We start from the raw sequence: 24,985 nt of genomic DNA on the forward strand, positions 1-24,985 counted from the left end.
GTTCAGTCAATTCAGTTACAAAAACATTTGAATGTCAAGGTGGCTATCCCAACCAAGCTATTTCCTTCATAGTCTATTTTCTTATTATATGTCATTGCTGATAAATTTTTCACCATCCATTGAATCTTTGGTCTTTCAGTATAAGTTTGTTTATACTTTTGCTTGCAATCTTCACCTACTTTTTCCTTTGTTTGTCTGTGCAGCTGCTACGCCGTTTACGCCTTAATATATTTTGTTGAGATTCCGGGATCGGCTGACAATTGGAAGAAACGGGCTCTTTTCAAGCTCTAAAAAGTAGAATTGTCCGCTAGACAGAGATTATGTAAATCTGAGTATTTTCACGGGATTGCCTGCTAGACAGGGATAGTGTAAATCTGAGTATTTTCACAGGAAAACGTTCACCACCAAACTTGACATATACGGTAATTCACCATTCCGATAAACCTCGAAATAAAATGTAAATAGTTGTGAAGCCACATCCAGCTTACACAACCCACCAAAGGTGAACGGCTTAGACATTTCATAGAAGTATTCCCTGGAATTAAGGTAATTATTCCCGTCACTGTCGTGGGATAAGATTGAGACATTGTCCCAGTTCCTCACAACATGTGCAACAGTTACTTCGCGCACAGTTAGTGTGTGTATGTGTGTAAGGTGAATTATGAATAAGAGTCAAGTAAATAAACACGCACCATCTCCTCTGATGTGAATTATATTGTGTGGAACGAACTCACCAATAACATCCTCAGTGTCCATAACTACAAAAATATTAACAGAACTATATCATAAGTTATTACAAATTAAAATGCTATAAAAAATAAGTTCAACTCTACTTTCTACAACACTAATCACACAATATATTAGAAGTTGATCAAATTAAAACGCCACAGTAAATTAGGTTAATTTCACTGACACACTACTATGATGGTTATATGGTCCGAAATAACCTTAGTAAACTTAATTTTTATTCTAACAGCTGGTCATTAAATAAATTGCAGACAAATGTAAACAAAAACCCAAAACAAATTATTCTTCCTATATGAACTCCATGGTAACTTTGACCTTCTGTGGGGCGGGCCCGATTGGGATTTTGTAAAATCGCTTCTTATTGTCTGCCTACGCTACAAGAGGAATATGTATGCAAAATCTCATGCTTCTAGGTGCTATGGTTTGGCCTGTGCGTTGATCGGAATTTCGCATTTATATATAGAGATTTATATATGTGTCCGTTAGCGGGATAACTCGAGCAAAAATCATCCGATTTTGATGAAATTTGGTACAAACGTGTAAACCCAAGTTTATTCGAACGAGTTCGAGATCCAGCATGATCGGACTAAGGGAACAGGGGTTTATGGAGGGTTTTATGGGGCAAAAATTGGTTTTTCCCATATTTGACCATAAAAACTTAAAATTTAGCATTTTCTTTCAAACCATTTTGTAGAGCTTAAAAAAATAAATAATTTAGTATATTGAAGCGTTATTATGTGCCTAATGGTTAGGGGGAAAAAAAACTGTAAATTTAAAATTCCGATGTTATTCTTACGGAGAATATGTAAACTGTTGTAGTTTGCTTGTTTATGATCATATTTTGATCACATTTGGAAAATGCATTCATTTCATATTAAACTATTGACATTTTACAAAACAACACCTTTTTACCCTCCCTGTTGCAGCAAACCTAAGTACTCGTTAAACTAATGTTATTTAAATAGGGAATAAATGTGATATTTTTAAGGAGACATTTTAGTGTAAATCCAATCAGGCAAATGGAAATTCGCTTAGTCTGCAGGTTTGCTGCGGCGGGGTATTATATAGTAGGCCTATACAGTACATTGCAGAACTGACTGGCAAATGAGTAGGCCTAATCCAAAAGTAATATTGCTTACTGGCTTAGTGATGAATCTCAATCAGCTGTATTGAAGTAAACAAAAATTAGCAGTATATGAATTTTAATGCTATTCTTATAAAGAACATTTTATGTTATATCTAAATTTGAGTTAACATCTGGGAAATTTCACTATTTTTCCCGCCGTCACGGGATCAAGGCCTTTCATTTGAGCCCTCATTGTTTAAATCCACTGGCAATTAAGTAAAATATTCTATTTTTATTTTTGATTTACACTTTTATTATTCATTGTAAAGAACAAATTACCAATTAAAATAATAGTTGTTAAGCCGGGTAACTGCTAGTTGGACATGTGACAAAAAAAAAGCATAATAAATAATCGTACTTCTCCTGGTATCAATAATATGCTGCAGGGCAGACATCTGGAAACTGACTAATGTATTCATCCCAATTTAAAGTGTTTGTACCTGAATAGGCTATCTAAACGTTTTGTAGATAATGTTTCATTAATAATTTTCCCCTGAATATTAATATTTTATTCAATGTTTCCTCCAAGACAAGTATGTAGTTATGAACCTAATAACACGAGTCATAGAACAGTAAGACTCAATGAACTTGTTAAACACTTTATTGTCTAGGCCGCAATCGCTGGGTAGAGTACGCGGATCACTACTGGATGGATTACGACGGCAGTCAGGTCCCAGCTGAGTGGTTCGGCTGGCTGCATTACAAAACAGACCTTCTACCACACAAGGTAGTGTTGCTAATACATCCATAGTTAGTTACAAAAATAGTTTTTTCGTCATACTGCAGCAAAAACAGCCGTTTTTAATGCATGCGTTGTGGGTCTTAAGTAGCATTTTTACTCTCTAGGGAATAAAAATCATGTTTAGTCCCTAGGGAGTAAAAATCAGCTGTTGTAAAGAATTGTAAATTTTGATAGTGGCAATCGTATCGATCAAAATTATTTATCGATTGATTTATTAGGTTAAGTGTTAGCCTATTGTTGTCGATCGCTCGACATATTGATGGTATAATGTACTTGTAACACAATCGTAATAGACAAAATAATTGAATCACTTACTAAACCGCTGCTTATTTGCATTAGCAGAATTGAAAACAAGATTGAAGTCGTTTTGAGAGGTCATCTTTACATAAAAATTATTTAGTATTCTAGCTTAGTTTGTTGATTAATGATGCAATATGACGAAAAATATAGTTCACCACACGGGCAAAAAGTGTCTTTTTAACCCTCGCTCATTTTCTGACCTCGGCTTCACCACGATCGTAAAACTTGACTTCGGGTCAAAAAGACTCACTTCAGGCCCTAGTGATGAAATATACTAGAGTCCCGCAAACTCGGCACTCGATAACCCGGCAGTCTGGATAACTCGGCCATCACCTGGCTCAGATAATTAGTGATTTTTTGAGTCCGAATTAAAGATGGACTCAAGCCAGTTCAAGTTATGCAACAGTTCATAAATTTTTGTATATTTAAATAATATATAAATAGCCTATTACCAGTCAATTAAGCCTAACAGCCTATTTTAAATATATGTTTACAATCTATTTCAAACACAAGCTAAAGTAAAAATAAATATATATATAATTAAACAAAATCTCAAAAAGTAATTTACCCAAATTAAATTTCATATACTTTTAATTGGCCTGAGTGACTAAAAGTGAACAGTGAACTTTAAGAAATAGAAGACCTGAGTGCATTGTTGCTGTAAAACATGTGTTAACAACTGGACTTCCTCCTTCTTCTTCATGAAATAGCCTGGGTAATAGTTTGAAACAAATTTGCGTGGTTTTAATATTAATATGTTCTAATAAAAAGTGAAAGCTAAACCAAAATAGTTTATTATTTCAAATAGTAAGAAGACCTGGAACCATTAGGAATAATTTTTGTATACCATACAGGCAAGAAGAAATGGTTTTTCAGAGAAGAAAATTGAACTTGGTAATCCCCATTTAATTATTATAGACTAGCCTATTTAGGTGTTGGAAATTTGTGAACATTATTTCTGAGGTGGATCGAGTAGCCTCATAGTTGTTAAAACCTATATAAAATCTTTGATTCAAGTAAAAACTTTTAGTGGAATTAGAAACAAACAGACATTAAAATTAGGCTATAAGCCATGTGCTTGAGAGACTAAATTTATCAATTTTTTTAATTTAACAATCCTATCTAAATTTAATATAACATTTGGTAAAGAAAATAATCAAAAGGCTATCACTTTAGTATCACAAAAAAGTCCCATAAATTAAAAGATTAGCAAGGAAATTGGAAAATAAAGAGAGTTCCTAGCACTAACCCTAAACCCTGAGGTTGCAGTCAAATCAATCACAACTCGTACCAAGGATTTGTTGTACTATATCTGATGAATTAATACTGACTTGTAATATAAATACAAATAAAAAAGGCGGTTAAAAAGCATTAAAATTGTATTGTTCTTATTTTTAATCCTAGTTCCCAATAACACGGCATTTCACACTCGGCACCCTTTCAGTCCACATTACGCCGAGTTTGCGGGACTCTACTGTATTATTTTAGTACTCCAGAAGAATTAATAAAGTAATTTGTAACTTGTGATCCTTAAAATTAATCCTGTTTCCAACTTTGTATGCCCTAACCTTGTTTTCAAACTGTTGTACCTATAAAAGTATAATTTTGTAAATTATTTTTTATCTACCAGGATTTTTATAGGATTAAAAGAATCTTAGAGATTTGCATTAGGCCTTTAGGGTCTATAAATATGATATCTAAATGTATTATGGTTAGAGCACGGGACTTCGGTCCCTGAGGTCCCGGGTTCAAATCCCGCCAAATCACCAATGGATTTTATCTAAGTGATGATGCCGCAAATCCTAGGTCTAGCCTGAAGTAATGTGAAAAACAATCTCGGGCTTGGGCCTAGAAGTAATAAAAACACAGAACACACACACAGAATCTCTAGAAGTAACATGTGTAGGATAAAAAAATATATTCATTTCGCAAAAATTGCTTAAAAAATCACTTTTAAATCTCAAACTGTAACACAACTTTTGTTGAGTTTGTAAATGTGAATTGCAGACTACAAACTAAAAACGTGTCTAGTCCAAAGTTTTCAAAAATTAGTTTTTTGTGACATTATAGTAGACAAAATTTAGCACTACAATCATTGTTACTGATATGCCGAATTTGTGTTTAGTGTAAGAGGAGATATTACAAATTAATTTTTACAGCACAAGCTTAACATGGACTTAGTCTTTTGTGTACATGCTAAAAACCTTCAGTTCAGACCGTCTTGGTCTGGTACAAACAGCCACCTGCTCAGTTGGCTAGAGGCAGAAGCAGTATACAAGTGAAGTGAGTTTAGTTTTGTCCCAGGGGTTTGTGATTTAGAGTGACTGGTGTATAATTAATTTAAATTAACTATGGAAAGTGATGTAAGTGATAATAAAATGGAAAACCTTCATCAATGAGAAATCTAGAAAATGCCTTGACATAGGAGATTAACCTGATGTGAATAAAAATCTCATAAAACCAGTCCAGATTTTAACTGTTTGATGTTTGGTTGGTTTTTTTTCAGTCAGTGTTAAGCTATGGTCTGATTCTCTGGGGTAACGGTAGTAATATAAGTGATGTTTTGTTACTTCAGAAAAAGGCACTTAGAATAGTAACCAAATCAGCTCTCAAAGCCCATTGTAGACCTTTGTTTATAAAAACTAGGATATTGACTGTCATTAACCTGTACATATATGTGTGTTTACTTGATGTTAAATTAAAATTAAGAGACTTGGCTGTTAGAAAAGATTTCCATTCTCGTTACACTAGATCTAACTCTCTACTTGAAATTCCGTCCCTTAGACTAAGTACATGTGCCAGTAACCATTCAATCATGAGCTTAAAGTTATTCAATATATTGCACTCTGAGTCAAGAGCATTGCCTGAGTTGGTTTTTAAAGATAGGCTATACAACTGGCTTGTTGAACATCCTTTTTATGTGATTAAAGAGTTTTTTGATGTAAAAGTTGTTAAGTTTTGATGTTTAATAGTTTATCTAGTATATTCTCCACCCAGCATACAGCCTTCTTTTTACTTTTAAACTTTTAAATTTTTACCTGTTATTGTCTGTGATATTAGCTTATTAATCTAGTCTGACTGGGTTACTGTGTAACCCTATTTTACCATAATATGTCACTATGTCTATTGCAAGATTGTTTTGCTTAAGGACAATAAAGGATTTCTGATTTCTGATTTAATGTCATTCATGCTGCCATAGATAAATTATACTCCTACAGTAGATTTGTTATCCTTATGGATAAGCTGAAGACAATTTTATTGTTAGTTCCCTCCGGGGCCGCTAGGATTGTGTATTTGTTTACAATTTGTTTCTTGTTATTTAAGTCATTAATAAACTTGTTTAACCAAATTCAAATAGAACAATCTAATCATAAACAATAACTCGTCCCCTACTTATATAACCAAACAGTAAAGCAAAAATCGTTAAATTAATCCTAAAATAATAGAAACAAAATTTCGTCCTCACTAGCCACCAGTGTCACCAACATAAACTAGACTTGAAAAACGAGCTTCAAATTTTACAATTGGGATGAGAAGTCTACTTGTTTTGGTTAGTCTATGACGCTGCTGAAAGTATTCTAAATGTCTAAGATTTTAATTCTTTAGGAAAGTGGAAAGACCAGTCAGCACATTTTACCCCAATAATAATTGCAGTTACATGAACACCCAAAAACTCCTGACTGTAATTTTTGCCATACAGTCAGGGTGAAACGGAATGATACCATCTAAGAGATTCCTGTTTGCAAAATGGCTTTTGTGTCTTAAACGTTGCATAGGTAGGCGTAGGCTGGAAACTGTGCAAAATGCACTAAAAGTAAAAGGCCAAGCTTCATAAGACCCCAGAGGTCATCATCAGCTGACTGAGTGAGAGAGAGTGAGAGTAAGAATTGGGTTAGAGAGAGAGGGAGATAGAGTAGCGCTGCCACCGCTCGAGCGATCCTAGGAGCGGCCGCACGAAGCATATTACGGCGGCAAAATTCCAGTCTGACAATTCTCCATAAGCATTTTGCTTCTTAAAGGGTTTTTATTCATTGCACCAGATGAGTGGATTAACATTTTTCTGGATGTGAGATAAAACCCATCTACATCAAATTGATTCCCAGTACAACAGCACATGATATGTTATTAGACTTCTCCCATGTGTCACAGCTCGCCCAGTGTAGCTCCATGTGCCACCTATGGTGTTGTTGTTTTGTTTGCTACATATTTCTATAAACATGTCAAGTAAGGTTTGTTGGTATTTATGTATTATACCGACCACACCTAATAATTATAACCGAACCTAAGGTTTGTTAGGTTAGGTCAGGAAGATTTTGTTGTTTAAACTAATTAAAATCTTATTTTTTGGAAGTTGATTTATTGGTGTGGTCGGTATAATAAGTAAGCACCCTTTTTTTAATTGATTTTATGTACACTTTTCTATAAGCCAACATGGTTTTTTTACCTTTTTGTATAAATGTATCATGTAGGTCTATAAAATTACATTTTTATTTTTTCCTAGGACGCTAGGCACGAGCCCGGGATTATTTCTCACATTACTACAGGCTAGACCTAAGGGTTGCTTCATTATCACGTAGATCAAATCTATTGGTGATTTGGGGGGGATTTGAACCCGGGACATCAGAGACCGAAGTCTTGCACTCTACCACTAGACCAGCTCGCTCGCTCCCCTCTGAGCAATAAAAATACATTTTTTGTCTAATGTTTCAAGGAAAAAACTTCCTTGTGTCACCGATTATGTTTAAAAATCCAAGACACCCATGAAGGGTTAAAATTACTTATTTGCCTTTACTACTTAACAGTTTGTCTAATTCCACTGTTTTAATTGTATACTTATTTGTATACACTCAATAGCTTAGTAAGATTTTGTATCAGTTATTTCTATGCTGACAAGCATAATGAAATTCATTTTCCATGTCATGTTGACATTTGGATAGTAAACATTGCGTTATGTTTAACAGAAACTGAATCATTACAACATTTACTTTTCGTTGTGAGATAATTGTTAAATCCATCCTACAGCCTAGGCCTACTTGAGAGGATACTTGGCTTTCTGTTGCAGGACCCCAACCGTCCCAAGTACCCATGGATGTCAGACCATGAGGAGAACATGTCAGGTACTCCACAACAATACGTCCCTTACTCCACCACCCCTCCCAAGATAGAGGCCTGGGTACCTCCCAAGGCTAAGTGATACCTCCCAGGCTGAGTCAATAGTAGCTGTAACTGTGTATTATAAATAATATAAATTGTTTATTAGGAAACTGTATACTGATTATGAAACCTGTGTGCTCTTCCTCTTTTTGGCAAACATTGTTGGTGGCATTGACCATATTCAGAGAAAAATTGTCTACAAATGATCCTGTTTCCAGCTTTAGCCTGGTAACATGATCAGAGTTATCAGACAAGCATGAAATTACAAGTGTTCTACCATTTAAGGCATTTGGAGTAAGAATAGTAAGATCCAGTTTTCATTGTTCGTTTTTAGAAATTTTGCTTATTAATTATTCTGAAGGATCTACCATAGATTCTTACAAGAGTACAACCAAAGATTACATATGCTACGCAAAATAGATATTGCCGCCAAGCCATTTTTGTCATATCAATTTCCATGCGAAGCCTAGCGAATGTCTTAGAACCGACATTCGCTAGGCCCAAGACTTCATTGCCGACATGACTAGCTGTTATTTACGTATTTTTTGTTGTTGTTTATTGTTATGGTTAACCTTTATTTGTGGTTGTTTGGTTATGTAAGTAACAGGAGGTTTATTAGAAGATGGATTAGCAAGAGTGAAAAAGTGTTAGTATTATGTGTAGTGAATTACAATTGTATTATGATGTGGATATTTTCATGAACAATACCAGGTATTAAGACGAGTGTATGTGATAAATGGCAAATACGGCATCAAAAAACGGAAAGGCCTTCCCGACACTGCTTTACATTCACTTTTAGTGTGTGAACTACATTTTGAACCTATCTGCTTTATAAATAATATGAGAAGTAAAAAGGAAGCTGTAGGCCTACCAACATGACTAGTTATGTACTAACAAACTATGGATGTATACCAGTTGTCACTCAGCAGTCTGCACTCATTACTGCATCTACAGACGATCACCACCGTCTCGCGGCAGGCCCTACATCATATAGCGATAAATTCACCAGTATTTCTACTGTCAATGTCTCATTATCTTTAGAGTCTGCTTAAAAACAGTTATGATAGAGTTCCGAAATATATTACTAACTACCTTCAAACTACCTTGTAATTTATTGTCAATTGAAAATAGACGTACATTGAACGTTGTGGTTTAAGTGTTTATCAACGAAGACCACTTAGAGGGAAATAAAGTATCCTAGGCTATATATTTATGGTGTTCAATTTTGGAGAGGGGTGGTTTGGCAATTTCTGCTCCAGGGCGCTCCAATCCAAACCTGGCTACGCCAATACAATGCCTTAATGTTGATTCAGGAATTTATTATGAATAGCAATACTGGAAAGGCGAACGAAATGCCTGTTGTAAAATGTACAGGCAAAAATGCAGGTACAGGTAAAATGCAGGTTGTAAAATTTAAAATGTTAGAGGCTTCCGGTACAAATTATTCGACCTATTGTTTAATATAATGTTTAAAACAGGCCATACCAGTAAATTGGGATGTCGGGTCTCTCGGGTTAGTTCACTTTCGTGTGGTTGCGAGAGTGTGACTGACCTCCAATTTCCAACCTAAATACCGTTTTTACAAGGTAAAGATAACCTCTTTAATTTATGTACAACTAAGGATCCGCTGTTGTTAAAACTATGTGTTCTTAAATTTATTTTATATAGTCGTCATTTAAAAGATTTGTTATATAAAAACAATCCAAATCTAAAATCTATATTTTATATCTTATGCTCTACATTTTCTTCAAAGCTCAGTTGCAAACGGCACTTACAAAACACCAATAATGTGACGAGATAATACGTAGTTTGAAAACAAATGCCGATCTGTGTAGATAAATGTTCTTCCTACAAACTATGTGTATATTGCTATGTTTAAAAAGGTCAAGTAGCCAGTGAATGGTTAGATAGTAGTTGACTAAACATACATTCCTCATCGTGAGTTAGTAGCAAGATATTGCATGAGTCTAGAAATCCGGAAGCAAACATTGTGGATAAAAATTCTGAAAACACAAAAGTGGACGAACTCACAAATAGTCACTAATTATTAAAACTTGTAAGAATTATAAATTTCTAAATTGTTAAGGGTTTTCTAAATAATGTACGTTAAAATTCAATGCAGAAAAACTAGTATAACATTGTAAGCTTATTATATCACTGTGACTGCAATTTTTGAAGATTTTTATTAATTCATGTTTATATCAGTAAACCTTTAGTATCCTTTAGCTCTTTGTTACATGGTCCCTTTAATTTTAAATAAATAAATGCCATTTTTGTAAAAAGATAAAGTTATGGTACATTAATGACAGCTGTGCACTTTCAAACTAGAGATACCGTACGATGACGACGGGTCGGCGAGCGCGTCGCGTACAGGCAGGTTAATCCCGAGCACGCGAACATTACCGAACTCACCCGAACTTGAATGGTAATGCAGATCGAGACTTGACACAGCGCCTCTGTTGAGAGACCACCCAACTACGTGAAGGTGTCCCCATCCAAAAACGACTTGGCACAAAATTGCCGTAAGGTGCAATATCTATTTTGCGCAGCATAGGTATGTAATCTTTGGTCCAATCAAAGATCCAAACTAAACATTCAAGTTTATGAGGAATTAGAGATATTTTTACTATGCCAACACACCAGGGTACACATTTTATGATTATGGGAGTAAAAATAGGTTTTTCCCATTTTTGACCCTAAAAACACAACATTTTACAATATATTTCCAAACCATTTTGTAGAGCTTAAAAAACAAATAATTTACTATATTAAAGCGTTATTATGCCTAATGGTTTTATGGAGAAAATTCAAAAAAATTGTAAATTAAAATAAGTGAACTGTTGTAGTTTGCTTGTTTGTAAACATATTTTGATCAAATTTGGAAAATACATTAATTTATTACTAAACTATTAACATTTTGCAACAAAAAACACTTTTTTACCCTCCCTGTTGCAGCAAACCTAAGTACTCGTTAAACTAATTCTATTTAAATAGGGAATAAATGTGATATATTTTAAGGTGTGATATTTTAAGGCTGCATTTTAGTGTAAATCCAATGAGGCAAATGTCAATTTGCATAGTCTGCAGGTTTGCTGCGGCTGGGGGTATTTTTTATTATTTGTGGAATTTTTTTCAGGAAGCTGTTTATAGTAAACGTTTTATTTCTGCAAAACTCTAAATTATGACTCTCAGGCAAATAGATATTTTTCTTTCTTTTGTTATATTTGTGGACATGTGTTTAAGATGTATCTATTGCATTCCATTTAGCAAACATTACCGTCCGCAATACATATAACCTATACACAGTTAGGATATTTAGTTCTTTAAAGTGGACATTAAGTGACTCATCAAACTTTGAATCATCATTTAGATTTAGCATTAATCTAATTGTTTTTTTTTTTTTTACTCTCAAAATGGCATTCAAGTTTGCTTTTGTTGTGGCGCCATGAATGCAGATTCCGTTTGAAATATGAGACTATTTGAGAGTAATAAATTAATTTTAAACTCATACACAAGGAAGACAATTTTTGTATAGCAAACAGACTAGAAGTTATCTTACCTATAACAGATCTTATGTGACTATCCCATGATAGATGGTTATCGACCACAAGACCTAAAAATATCAACTGCTCCTTCATTTTAATACTTTTTTCATTTGCTTCTAAATTTGGGTTGACAATTTTCCTGCTCTGCTTTGTCCTAAAATTTATAAATTGGTTTTATCTAAATTCAATGTTAAGTTATGATTGCTCAAATGCTGATCTAAACTAGTAAGTTCTATCAGACTTGAAATTTCTATGACTTCTGATGAACAACCCGATATTTTCAAACTGGCATCATCGGCATAGAGACATAATGACAAGGATGTTGATACTTGGAGTGATTTTTTATATGATTCACAGGGGTCACATGGTAGGTGTTTACATTTGAAAATTTGGAGCTCCCAAAATAGTTTTATCTTTGATGAAAAAGTGCAATTTCTTATGTTGTAAATATGTGCCGAGTTTGGTTTTCCTACTGGAACGCGTCAAAAAGTTAACTGGGAGGTTCCAGACTTTTGCCTAACCCTGTATATTTTTATCACTATGAAAAAATATTTGAGTGGAGGCGCACACCCCTGTTCGGGGCATCAGACTGAAACATCTTTTTAGCAAATTTCCCATATAGGGAATAAGCTATTACCGTAGTACTCATTGTAAGAACTGGACCTGAGACCGATTTACTTTTTTCGTTTTGAGGTCCCTAGAGGCCAAAAACACCATCCGTTCAAATTCATTTATATATATATATTTATTTATACGTAAGGCGATTCTTTGCGTCAAATTGTGGGCGACCGGGATGTCGTAGAACCACGGGGGAGGGCTAAATTTAAAGGTCTCGATCTCGTGACGGCAGGAAAAATAGTGGATTTCCCAAAATGTTAACAGAAATTTAGATATCACGTAAAATGTTCTCCATAAGATTAGCATTGGAAGCCATACACAGCTGATTTTTGTTTACTTTAATATAGTTGATCGCGCTATATTTCCAAGCCAGTATTCAATCCACGCAGATGGTTTAATTCTTAGCCAGTTAACTATGCAATGCACTATATAATGTATTAAAACGAGGGATAACATACACATAATTGAGACTTTTTGAAAATCAAAAATCAAACCAAAGATCAACATGTCAACTGTCAATATTAGCTTCGACAATTGGGAAAGGGAATCCTAAAACCATAAAATATTACTCAATGTGCCTAATAAAACTATTAATTTTGTATAGTATTGTACTTATTTACTTCCCTAAAGTTTCATCACGATCGGATGGTCTTTTAGTAGCCTACCGCATAATGGACAAACATTGCATTTAATATATACTGTAATAGATAACCCAACAGAGAGACCTTTTTAGACAAAGATATGGTGTACAGGGATATCCATCTTTACAAATAAATAATTTGACTCTTTGGTATATTAAAATAAGTTGTTTTACATTTTGAGCTTTTTAGGGACTTATGTCCCTACATGCCACTAGTATATATATATATGTGTGTCTGTTAGCACGATAACTCGAACAAAAAGTATCCGATTTTGATGAAATTTGGTATAAATGTGTAAACCTACATTTATTCTAACGAGTTTTTCCCATTTTTGACTAATGGTAAAAAGATTATTGCTGGATGAAATTTGGTATAAACGTGTAAACCTACATTTATTCGAACGAGTTTTTCCCATTTTTGACCCCAAAATTTCCTAATTTCTTTTGTAACCATTTTCTAGACCTTAAAACAAAAAAATAATTTGGTATATTGAAGCCAACGATCACACAAGACCAATAGATGGAGCACCCCTATCTAACTAACGTTAAATTCTAATTGTTAGTTTACAATTGTTAATTGTTAGTTGCACAACAATTTTCTTTTTCTCCATAAGAAAAACATGTGAATCTTAAATGTAGAGTTTTTGGAATTTTCTCCGTAACAGATTATAAGATATTTACGTAATTTAATAAAGAATAAAATGTAAATTACCAAATTTTTTATTCTGAAAATAAAAGGGTTGTGAGGAAATTCCCTAAGCAAGCAAATAAAAAAAATGTAGTTGTAGTTATAAATCAACATGGTATTTAAACTTTGTTGACATTTTACCTAATCACAAATTATTAGATGTACTAACTTGAAAAACAAATTTAGTACACCCACTTTAGTTCTAAGTGACATCAAGATAAAAATAACTTTTTTAGCAACTACAACTATAGTTAGAAAGAGGAAGACCTAAATCTTGTGACCTTCTGAAAAATACCCTTGTTGTTTTGAACCCGATTAAAGTAAAGCTTTATGTAACATTTAAACAAGAAGAAATGTTGAGCAAGAAAGTATCTCCTGGGTTTGAGCTGGAAATAGTGAAATTGTTTGAAGGCATCAACTTTCACTTGCATCTTCACACCCCTTCTGCATGTAGATATTCAGGTCACAAAGATTGGGGACACAATAGCCATCAGTCATTACCAATGGACTTGTGACTAGTGTAGAAGAATCTGCATAAATCATGTGAGTTGATATTTCAAACTTTATTTCTATTCTTGAGTTTTGAATTGTTTTAGATGAAGAAATTTAAAATAGATTGAAAAAGCATAATGATTTTGCAACATGAGACAAAAGTTTTAATTTTGACATTTATTTCACTTTTACTATAAATATATTTGAAAAATAATTTATAAGGCTATGTGTATTTTATTGTTTTAGTGCTGATTTGTAATATTTTTTTAGTATGTAATTTTCTTTTAGTTGAAGCAAAATAATTTTACTTCTAGATTAATTATATACATTTTAAAATATAAAACTTGAAGAGATAGGTGGCATATTAATTTGTTTTAGTTAGATATTTTCAACCTACCTATAATAATTAAAGATGTCCTAAGTAAAAATATTCAATACTCTGTTAAATTACAATTTCTTAAATTAATAATACATAAAATATTGATTTTTAGTTGGCCTAAATGAAACTCCATAGGTACACTTTAATTTGTCAAATTCAAATTATTCCTTTTAATTTTAACAATTAAAAGGTTTTATTTAAAAAAAATTGTGCTTGCCTACAGAACACAAATTTATATGGTTCCAACGAGAGTCATTACTTTTACATTAATTTTCAAAACATCATTACATCATTGCGGATCATTATTGATTAGTGGACTACACGATGTTGCTTTATGTAGCATTCAGATTAAATGTTGAAAAGTGTGTATTTATTTTAATTAATTTAACTTCTATTTATCTATTGTTCTATTTTTAGGACATCAACTGGCATCAGGACGTTGGTGTTATTAGTATTCTGGATATCGCTTGCATTCTGTCACCTTCAACCAAGTAAGTGAACATCAAGTTTTTAAAGTAATATATTGAGTAATTTCATATTGAAAAAAAAATCATATAATACTTTCTTGTTTAGCCAGCCTTCAGAGATATTCATATTCAAGTTGTAAAAAACCCTCTATAAAATGTACTTAAAGTTTATTGTCTTGAAATAAAATATAAAATAAAACAAAATGATATAATAAAATAAAATAAATAAGGTAACCTAAGCTTTGCTCATCAACTATAAAAGAGCTATCAAATGGCAATCATGGCACGGGATTCATAGTCTGATGCTCAAGCTTGATTTTCTGACTTAATGCTAGATCTCTGAGGCTCGACTCGGCTGGAAAATCAATATTCTCTTTTAAAAAAGAAACACTTTAAAAATTAATAAAATAAATTAATTAAAATAATACTTAATAAATAATAATAAATAAAAAAATTAAAAAACACTTTCCAAAGAAAACTGATTTTGAACGGACCTGATTTTGGCCAGTGACCCAAATGTAACATTTTGACCTGCTCGAAGTAAGAAAATCTGGTCTGCAGTCCCCTAATAGTATTATTGAAAGAATAGAATTTATTAGCTATTTTCCTAGCCTCATAGGCGTATTCTCCAATTTCATCGTAAAAATTAATGGTTGTTCATTCAGTTGAATCAATAAAGAGGGGCCTCTCTGGTTTGAGCTGGCGGGGACCTCACCTATTCTAAATACGGTCCTATCATAGCGCTTTCACGCAGGCCACAAGGAGAGTTGATGCAGCCCACATGACTGCAGACTATTTTTTGACTTTGGTTGTTAGAGAGTTCCCATCGATCGGTTAAGTAGTGTCAGTTTAGCTGTTGGAAACTACTTGACGTAGCGCTCATGGTTTTAACAATTTTTTTTCATAAAAACGTATGGTAATAATCATATGATTGTTATGATAGGGAGGGCTGTGTGGCAGAGCCCATCCCAAGTCCGAGTCCTGGTAAAATTTCCCAAAAAAACCCAGTTAAGGCCCCCCCCTTCCTTGCCTGTACATTACCATAATAGCAATGTATACTGGCCTAGTATTAAAGCAGAAAAGCTATGTCCATTGCTTAATGCTTACCCACCCTCAGTCTAACAGACAGTCTATCTAGAACAGTCACAAAGTGGGACGGGCCCTCTGTGGGGTATTGAATAGCAGGCCCCCCCCGAAAATTTTTTTTGTAATTTAAGTATCCAAAATGGCAGTTTTAGACCATTTCTTTGTCCTAAGTTTAGTCAAAAAATCGCTATTAAACTGTTGTTGAGAACAGCAATTTTGCCAAACTACCAACTTTTTTATTACTATTATTGTCACGATTATTTAATGGAATAATTTTATAATGTGAAGTACAAAATAAAACACTAACTTTAAAATTCATGTTCATTTTTGTTTTTTGATTCCTCGATTTTGCACAGCCGTGAATTATTATCTTTCTATTGTCTTTAAACACAGTCTGTGGATATCGCTTTTGTCTATTAAATAAATGTAGGGGGAAAAGGGGGATTTTATCCCCTGAAAAGACTGTAGACCTTTGGTCAAATAAGTATATTTTAAGGTTACTTATTGGTCGTTCTATAGAAATGTAACGTTTGAAATAAAAATTAATGCTCTTTTACTTACCAGAGACCAAAGACAACATTTCAAAAAGGGAAGAATAAACCTAATTTTATGACCTTCATAAAGTAAGGTCCGGTTTGGGCATTTGTTTACTTCCAGTTCCAGACAGTTTTCTTTTTTCTGGTGCAAACTCAAGTTTTGTAGGTTAAAGAGTTGGATTTACTATCTAAATGGGTAATAACAAACAATAATAAACAAATGTATTTAAAGGCACTCCAAAGGCAGTTTAATGTCACAAAATAGAAAACAATCCATTGAAGATGAAGATACTAGGCCTATATTTGTTGAAACAGCAAGACTTGTTGATGTTGATGGCACTTCCTTTTTCACCTCATCTTTCAACATGACACCATTATCACTTTCTTCGCTAATTAACATAAGAAAAATAAGTAGGTAGTCAACTTTTTCATTGTAAGCAAAATCTCAAAAACAAAACGAGATGAATAGCGTTTAAGGTTACGTAGTAAATAATACAACACACTTCAAACTAATCCTGGGGAAAGCCAGGGAGGGAACGAGGGAACTGATCAACTGATCTCGTGAGTACGGTACACTTAAACTACTAAATGCTAGTGGGTGTGTAACTATGATTGTGGTAGTACTGCAGATCTGCGATTTCGATTTGGCGCGTGTGGAGAAATGAATACTTTGGGTGAGTGACCTTGAACATGGTAGGTAGCTATGCAAATATTCTATTGGGGCGTTGTCATGCAGTTAGTACTGTTATCCACGACCACGAACCTATGGATTTCCAGTATAGACATATAGTTAACCTATATCATAAAGTACCATTTTATCGAGCTTAAATTGGACATCAAAGGGGGGGGGGGGGGCTATAGCCCCTCTAAGCCCCTCTGTGAATCCGCCACTGCCCACCCTTGTGACAGGTCAAGAACCAGGAAGCAATTCTGAACCTAAAAAAAAAAAACTCCAAGGAAGAAGGTCAATCACCTTAAAACAATTCAGTTGGGTGCGCATGTTCGTTTGGGCAAACTAACTGTATTCTAACATAATCAAAACTTTATTAGAAAGAATAATTAAACATAATTCCATTTAAAACAATAATTTTATTATAAAATGTGACATTGCCCAACCATGATCAGGATCTCTCACCAGAGACATGTGTTGTTGTAGTTCCTCAGCCAGATGATGTAGACAGTGGCCGCTACGATGAGTTGAGACATAACGACCAAACATTGTGTACCAGGGAGTGTAGAGCAGGAGACAAACCAAGGATATGCTACTACAAGTGGCATCTGGAGTCATACAACGTCTTGGGAGGGTAAGTCTCTGAGTAGAATTATTCCACTGTAGATAAAGTCGTTCATTACACTGTAGGCAAGTCCTAAGTCCTCATGTTAAAAAAAATTGAAGCTTTAACTGTTGTTTAGATGTTTCAATGACATCATCAGATACATGTAGATCTCGGCTAAAGCAGCATCCTCAATGACTGGTGGTTATTTCTGCGTTGTTCCTGGTGTTGGCTGCCATGCCAGGAACAACGTAGGAATACCCCCCATTCGGCATCTTGCTCAGATCGTGGCAATGTCAACCAGTATCGTATGTGCAACAGGCTTGTTCCTTTCTTTATGTTTACTGGTTGTTTCAATATTCGTGCATGTTATTTGTTTTTACTTTAACGACGCTGCTTCAGCTGAGCACCTCATGTGTATAATTGAGGTATTGTAATACTAAAATAGCTTATTCCATATAGGGGAAATTTGCTAAAAGGCTGAAACAACAATTACAACTTTTGAGCTGATTGACAAAGGTAATAGTAATAAATAATGGTTATAAATAAATAATACCTTATACTGTCAAATTGATCCTTAGTTTAATCCAAAAGATCATTTTGACAGAAGGTATAGTAGAAACGTATTTAACTGGTATTTAAACCATTATTTATTACTATACCAGTGATCTGGAGGCTAACAACATGACAAAGGTAAAGTCAACTTTTTTGTTAGGTTACAGGTTAGCGGCTAAAAACATGGACTGTAATTAAAAATATAGGAGAAACGAGATGGACCCTGGCGAAATCTTAGTTAAAAGAAGGAACTACGCATTGATAAGTCACGCCCTAAGGAAGGGTCACAACAATATTAGCCAGCAAACTCTAGAGTCTAGACTGGAACCCGCAATGAAGTAGGAAAAGGGGAAGGCTAAAAACCATTTGGTGGGGATCAGTCAAAAAGAATTACCAGAAGAAGGCAAAAGCTGAAAAAATGTAAGGCTGATGGTCTATATCGTTGGAAAGTATAGTTTGTAGTAGTTTTCTTCACGAATAGGCTGATGATTTTTTAGTAAAACTTTTTTTTGTAAACAAAAATAGGTCTTATTAAGATAAATATTTTTGCGAAGTCTCAACACTGTATCTCAAACCATTTAGGAGTTATTAATTTTTTTGTAAAAAACACATAAATACAGACAGATTGAAAACTAGGCACCACAGACCCATGTTCCTATGATGAAATGTGTTTGTCTTGACCTAAGCAATAACGATACATGTGTCCAGAGAGTTACGGGACACCCTGTATGTTTATAATAAAACAGTATTATCCTCTTAAGCTGTTTTCAAACACCTGACAAGATGCTCAAGGTTAGATATCACAAATAATAGGTAAAGGACTTTGAACTTAATTCAAATTGCTTACCATACTTTTTTAAAACCTTTGTATTTAATCTAAAACTAAATATGTACAATAAAATACTGAGAGTTGTTCAAGGAAAATTTACACCACTTTATCTGCATAGTAAAAAACATTTGTGGATTTTTGTGGGAATCGATCACTTATCGGTAGCAAATCATGAGTTTAACTAAGTATATTACATAGGGTACAAGTTTAAATTAATTTTAAATTGTCACCTAAGACCAAATCAATAGCATCCAGTATATGCTATTCAGTAGAACAAATTTAAAAGTTAAAGTTAAATTTTTAATACAAAAAGGTATTGTCATTGTTTATATAGTGTCTGAAATGAGTTCAAATTCCTTAAAAAGGAATATATATGTTTATAACATAATACAATAAAAATCAAAGATAAATTAAATCCTTTCTTCATCCCTCTGATTGTCACATGTCACTTTCACTTTCTCTTTGGTCTTCTCCACCCTCTGTACTTTCAAATCATGTCATTTTTATAAATAGCCTACTGTGTAATACCTGAGAATTCCTCTCACAAAATGTGTGCCATAATTCTGTCTTGTTATTGAGAGTTCAATTTATATAGGTTTAAGATTTTGTAGTTAAATGTATAAAGTTATTTTGGGGTATTCAATCACAGAGCTAAGGTATGAACCCTTCTTTTCTGAACTGAATTTCCATATGTAGGCCTAACATTTGTTTGAGATTTATAAGGCAATATAATTTTGAAATTTTAGTAGAACGGTGAGAGCCCTCAGGGCTTAGGTCCCATGTTGGCCTGACTTGAAGTAATGTGACAAACAATTCCAGGTCTGTGTCCAACAGAGTAGAGGGGTTTTTTTAGTGAGTAGTCTGTGATAGATTCAGGAGTCTCACACTACAGGCTGGCTACATGTGTGCGTAAAAGCATTTTCCCTCCTCTCCCTAAAAAAAACATTAACTTTTAGCTATGAGATTTATTGTGGGTGACCCAGTCTCAGTAATGAGCACCCAACCTAAGCAGCATATATCTCTCAGGAGAGATGAACAGTTTCTTTACTGGAGAACTCCTTCCACTAAACCTCCACTAAACGATGACTAATTAACTAGATAACTTCTTGATCAGCATTGTACGTGTTATTAAATTTACGGAAAGTAAATAAAAGAAACGTCTTATAACACTTAAAACATATATTTACGCTTATACTGTTACTCACAAGACGGTAAATATACAAAAACGATGGTAAGTGGTACCCTTGTTTTAACCACTTACCATCGTTTTTGTATATTTACCGTCTTGTGAGTAACAGTATAAGCGTAAATATATGTTTTAAGTGTTATAAGACGTTTCTTTTATTTACTTTCCGTAATTAACTAGAACCAATGTCTTCACATTCCTCCTAATGCACAGTAGTTTTCTTACAATAAATTTGAACAATCTGGAACAACACTAGACCTAAAACTAAATTTAAATTATCGATACATATAAGGAGGCTAGGATGGATTTGGACTTTTGAGAAAACTGTAAGCTGTAACTATCAACCACATACTTAAATGCCAATGTTAGATTTGTTTTTGTTGTAGTTTGTTTACTTTTCAGTACCTGGGGACCGAGCTTTGCTCGGGGAAAATCATTCCCCCACTCTGCGATGCCAGCATTTACATTTCTTCACCATTTCCTACGTCATGGACCTGTTTACTTCCCTTAACTAGCATTTAAGAATTACAGATACATTAATCTATCTGCCACAAACGGTTCCCAGTTCCCACAATCTGCGATGCTAAACTTTACTACTTCCTACGCCGTGGAACTATTTTCATCTCTTTCCATAGCATTTTAGTATTTTAAATACATTAATCTGATTGCCACAAACATTTCCCACACTCCGCACTGCTAGCATTTACTACTTCTTTCACCATTTCCTATGTCTTGGACATGTTTCCATCCCTTCTCATAGCATTTCAGTATTTCAATTTCAGATACATAAATCTAACTGTTACAATGGTTTCCAGTTCCCACACTCCGGACTGCTCGCCTTCACTACTTCCTTCACCACTTCCTACGTCTCAGACCTGTTTTCCTCCCTTCCCATAGCATTTTAAGATTGTAGATACCTTAATCTAATTGTCATTAACAGTTCCCACACTCCGGACTGCTCACATTTACTACTTCCTTCACCACTTCCTACGTCTCAGACCTGTTTTCCTCCCTTCCCATAGCATTTTAAGATTGTAGATACCTTAATCTAATTGTCATTAACAGTTCCCAAACTCCGGACTGCTCGTCTTTACTACTTCCTTCACCACTTCCTACGTCTCAGACCTGTTTCCCTCCCATCTCATAGCATTTTAGGATTGTAGATACCTTAATATAATCGTCATAAACAGTTCCCACACTCCGGACCGCTCACCTTTACTACTTACTGCCTTCACCACTTCCTTCGTCGCGGACCTGTTTCCCTCCCTTCCCATAGCATTTAGGATTGCAGATACCTTAATCTAATCGTCATAAACAGTTACCACACTCTGGACTACTCGCCTTTACTAATTCCTTCACCACTTCCTACGTCGCGGACCTCTGTTTCCCTCCCTTCCCATAGCATTTTAGGATTGGGTATACCTTAATCTAATCGTCATAAACAGTTCCCACACTCCGTCCCGCTCACCTTTACTATTTCCTTTACCACTTCCTACGTCACGGGCCTGTTTCCTTACCTTCCCTTAGCATTTTATAATTGCAGATACTTTAATCTAATCGTCATAAACAGTTCCCGCACTCAGGATAGCTTGCATTGACTACTTCCTTCACCACTTCCTATGTCGCGGACCTGTTTCCTTACCTTCCCATAGCATTTTAGGAGTGCAGATACCTTACCATCCTTATGGAACAGCTGAAGCCACTTTTATTGTTAGTTCTGTCTGGTTTTCTGTAGATGTCGTGTTTTGTTTACAATTTGTTTATATTATTTTTTGGTTAGTTTCTCATTATTTGTGTCTCACTGTTTGGTTATATAGCCAACGATAGTAATATAGTAATATAGTACGGTAAGATAGTGAACGAGTTATCGTTTATGATTAAATATCTTTATTTGGTTAAGCGAGGTTTTAAATTACTGAAATAACAAGAAACAAATGGTAAACAAAGCACGACATCTACAGAAGACGGACAGAACTAACAATAAAATTGGATTCAGCTGTTCCATAAGGATGGGAAATCTAGGCCTTAATCTAATCGTAATAATAGATCCCACACTCCGCACTGCTAAGTTAACATTTCCTACAATGTATCGAATAAGCTTCAGTATAATCATTGCTCAATAGTAACAAGTGATGTTTTTGCTTTTGTACTGTATTTTATAATTTCTACTACACTGTGGGTAGATGCCTTTATGAACACATGTGTTACAACTTACAAGTCTTTTGTTTACTTTTTCCTTGTTATTTCATTCAACCAACATGGTTACTTAGCAACCCATTAGACTAATGTTAAAAAAATGTGACTTTCAGTTTCATTTTTCCACGTAATTAGATTTTTGTTGGCAGTTATAACTGCAGTAAACTTGTTTTTAGGCCAAAAATAAACTATTTACAAAATTTGAAGAAAATCGTCGGAGCCGTTTTCGAGATCTTTGTGCAAGCAAGCATACATACATACATACATACATACAAGCAAACATTGCTCGTATTAGAGTATAGGATTGAGTTAACCTTTTGGTTGTACCATATAAACCAAATTTCTCTATAATCTATATATTCATTCATTCCGGTATGTTTTTTCGTGATGAGTAATGATCAATGTTATTCTTGATTTGTTGGCTACTCATCACTAAATTAAAATTGTACAAAATTTTAAATTTACAAAAAAAATGTGGAAGTACTGTAAGCACTCAACTTGATTGCGCGTAGCCCCTCCGCCGACTCAGCGGCCAGAAGGGGCCCCCACCACAGTCCAGCGCTTGGCGATCTGCTACTAGTCGCCCTAAAAATGTTGTCTACTACTTATACTCCTAGCGGACACACGGCACCTATGTTGGTCAGCTACAGGGAGTGTCGGTGGCATCTTGAATGTGATTGCAAATGTAGTTTTAAATTACCTTACCATACAATTACAAAGTATTTGTTATGACTTATGGATATTTTCCATTATCTCGTAATATTTTTGTCACTAATAAAAAAAAAATAAATAAATAAAAATTAAACATTGTTAATTGTATCTGTCATATTCATCAGAAAACCATAATAATTACACGTAATAGGTTACAAAAATAAACAATAGTAACAAAGGAAGGAATCTTTAAGAAAAGGATATCAGTTACCTTCTGTCACAATGGAGTTGCAAGGTCAGAGTCTGATATTGAATCCGTGTCCGAATCTTCACATTCACTATCATCTGAATCCAGACCTCCAAGTTCAATAACAAAACGTTCCACAGCTTCCTCCATTATGCTATCTTTAATTGAATATTCTTGTTCTATTTTAAGGGTGTGGCTGGTAAACCCCTCCCAATCTATTTTACTGATAGAAAAAATTGCATTTTTTGTAGCTTCCTCCAATTTTGTCAGTGACAGATCACCCGTAATATTTTCCTCCTTGATTTTCCTTTTCATCTTGGCTCAGGCTAACTCAATCGGGTTGAGGTCGCACATGTATAAGGGGGCAATCGAATCACGCTGTGACCACGCAATTTTAGCATTTCATCAATCCAATTAATTTTTTCAGGGGGCTTGTGCTGATTAATCAATTACCACAACTCAAATTTTTTCATTTCCATCAAGCAAGGGATCTTATTTTTTGTCAGCCAGTCAATCATTTCTTTTTTGATTGCGTATTTGGATGGTGGCTTGTTTACTTGTTAACAGTGGTAAGGGGCGTTGTCTAGCACAATAACACTTTTATTAGGGAGGTTTGGTATAAGTTTTTCATCGATCCACTTTTCAAAGTTTACTCCATTCATCTGGCCATGATAATCTCCAGTTGCTTTACCGGCTCTAAATATTAGGGTCGCATCATGCACAAAACCATCTTCTGAACCGGCACTAACCACAATTAATCTATTAGACGAGCTGGTGTTAGTGAGGACCCCGGGGACATCGTGACTGCTCCAACATTTTCCAAATGTTAAGTTGTTATCAACCCATGTTTCGTCAAGATATATGATTTTACATTTTTCATGTCTACACTTTTGAATGTCTCGCAAGTAGCGAGCGCGCCAATTTACAATATCCGGCCGTTCTATCAACACTTTTCAAATTTTCCCACACCTTTTCCATTTAAACCCCATGTCTTTTAGCAGTTTTCGTAAAGTGGAAACTAACCAAGGAAAATTAATTTTTTCTTTAATTGCATATAACAGTTTTGATGCTGTCGGAACTTTTTTTGTATCGTATAAAAATCATGAGTAGTGTCTCTTATCACTCTTTTATCAAATTCATCGATGTGCAATTTCTTCTCCTCTGAGTAGGGTCTTTTTTTACCTGGTGTTTCTAGGGTAGATCCTCTGGCCTCAACCCCTTCTTTCCTAATTGACGTAACACTACGAACAGATATCCCTATATAGTTAGCAACTTGCTGATTACTTTGTTTCAGGGTATACTGGAGGGTTCTAGAGTTGGATTCTTCTTCACACTTTTGTAGAACACGTCTTATAATTTCCCTCGCTTCACTATGAATGGTTTGCCCTTTTTTACGACCGGTTGCCATTATATTAATCTAAGTTGGCCTAATACTTTTTAACCCACTGCTTAACAATCACTTAATAATTGATAATTTTACTAAATTAATTACTACCAGTAAGTTTTCTTTGTTAATACTCAACCAAC

The 24,985-nt window shown here is 34.4% G+C and overlaps 2 protein-coding genes across 2 annotated transcripts in view; both read left to right on the plus strand.

The window, feature by feature from the left end:
- Window positions 1–8,179, plus strand: part of LOC129004955 (probable NADH dehydrogenase [ubiquinone] 1 alpha subcomplex subunit 12) — a 33,139-nt gene extending 24,960 nt beyond the window's left edge. Inside the window, exons 3-4 of the mRNA XM_054433685.1 lie at window positions 2,485–2,600; window positions 7,978–8,179. Of these exons, the coding sequence (XP_054289660.1) occupies window positions 2,485–2,600; window positions 7,978–8,109 (248 nt within the window). The 3' untranslated portion in view covers window positions 8,110–8,179. The remainder of the gene's footprint in view (window positions 1–2,484; window positions 2,601–7,977) is intronic.
- Window positions 8,180–13,913: 5,734 nt separating this feature from the next.
- The window catches only part of LOC128995083 (uncharacterized), a 45,840-nt gene continuing 34,768 nt past the window's right edge, over window positions 13,914–24,985 (plus strand). The window contains exons 1-3 of the mRNA XM_054419973.1: window positions 13,914–14,010; window positions 14,836–14,922; window positions 17,677–17,824. Coding sequence (XP_054275948.1) covers window positions 13,914–14,010; window positions 14,836–14,922; window positions 17,677–17,824 — 332 coding nt within the window. The remainder of the gene's footprint in view (window positions 14,011–14,835; window positions 14,923–17,676; window positions 17,825–24,985) is intronic.

The sequence above is a fragment of the Macrosteles quadrilineatus genome, unplaced genomic scaffold (genome assembly GCF_028750875.1).
Source record: "Macrosteles quadrilineatus isolate MER2022 unplaced genomic scaffold, UCM_ALF_1.0 Scaffold_1__1_contigs__length_201487025, whole genome shotgun sequence".
Classification (NCBI taxonomy): Eukaryota; Metazoa; Arthropoda; class Insecta; order Hemiptera; family Cicadellidae; genus Macrosteles; species Macrosteles quadrilineatus.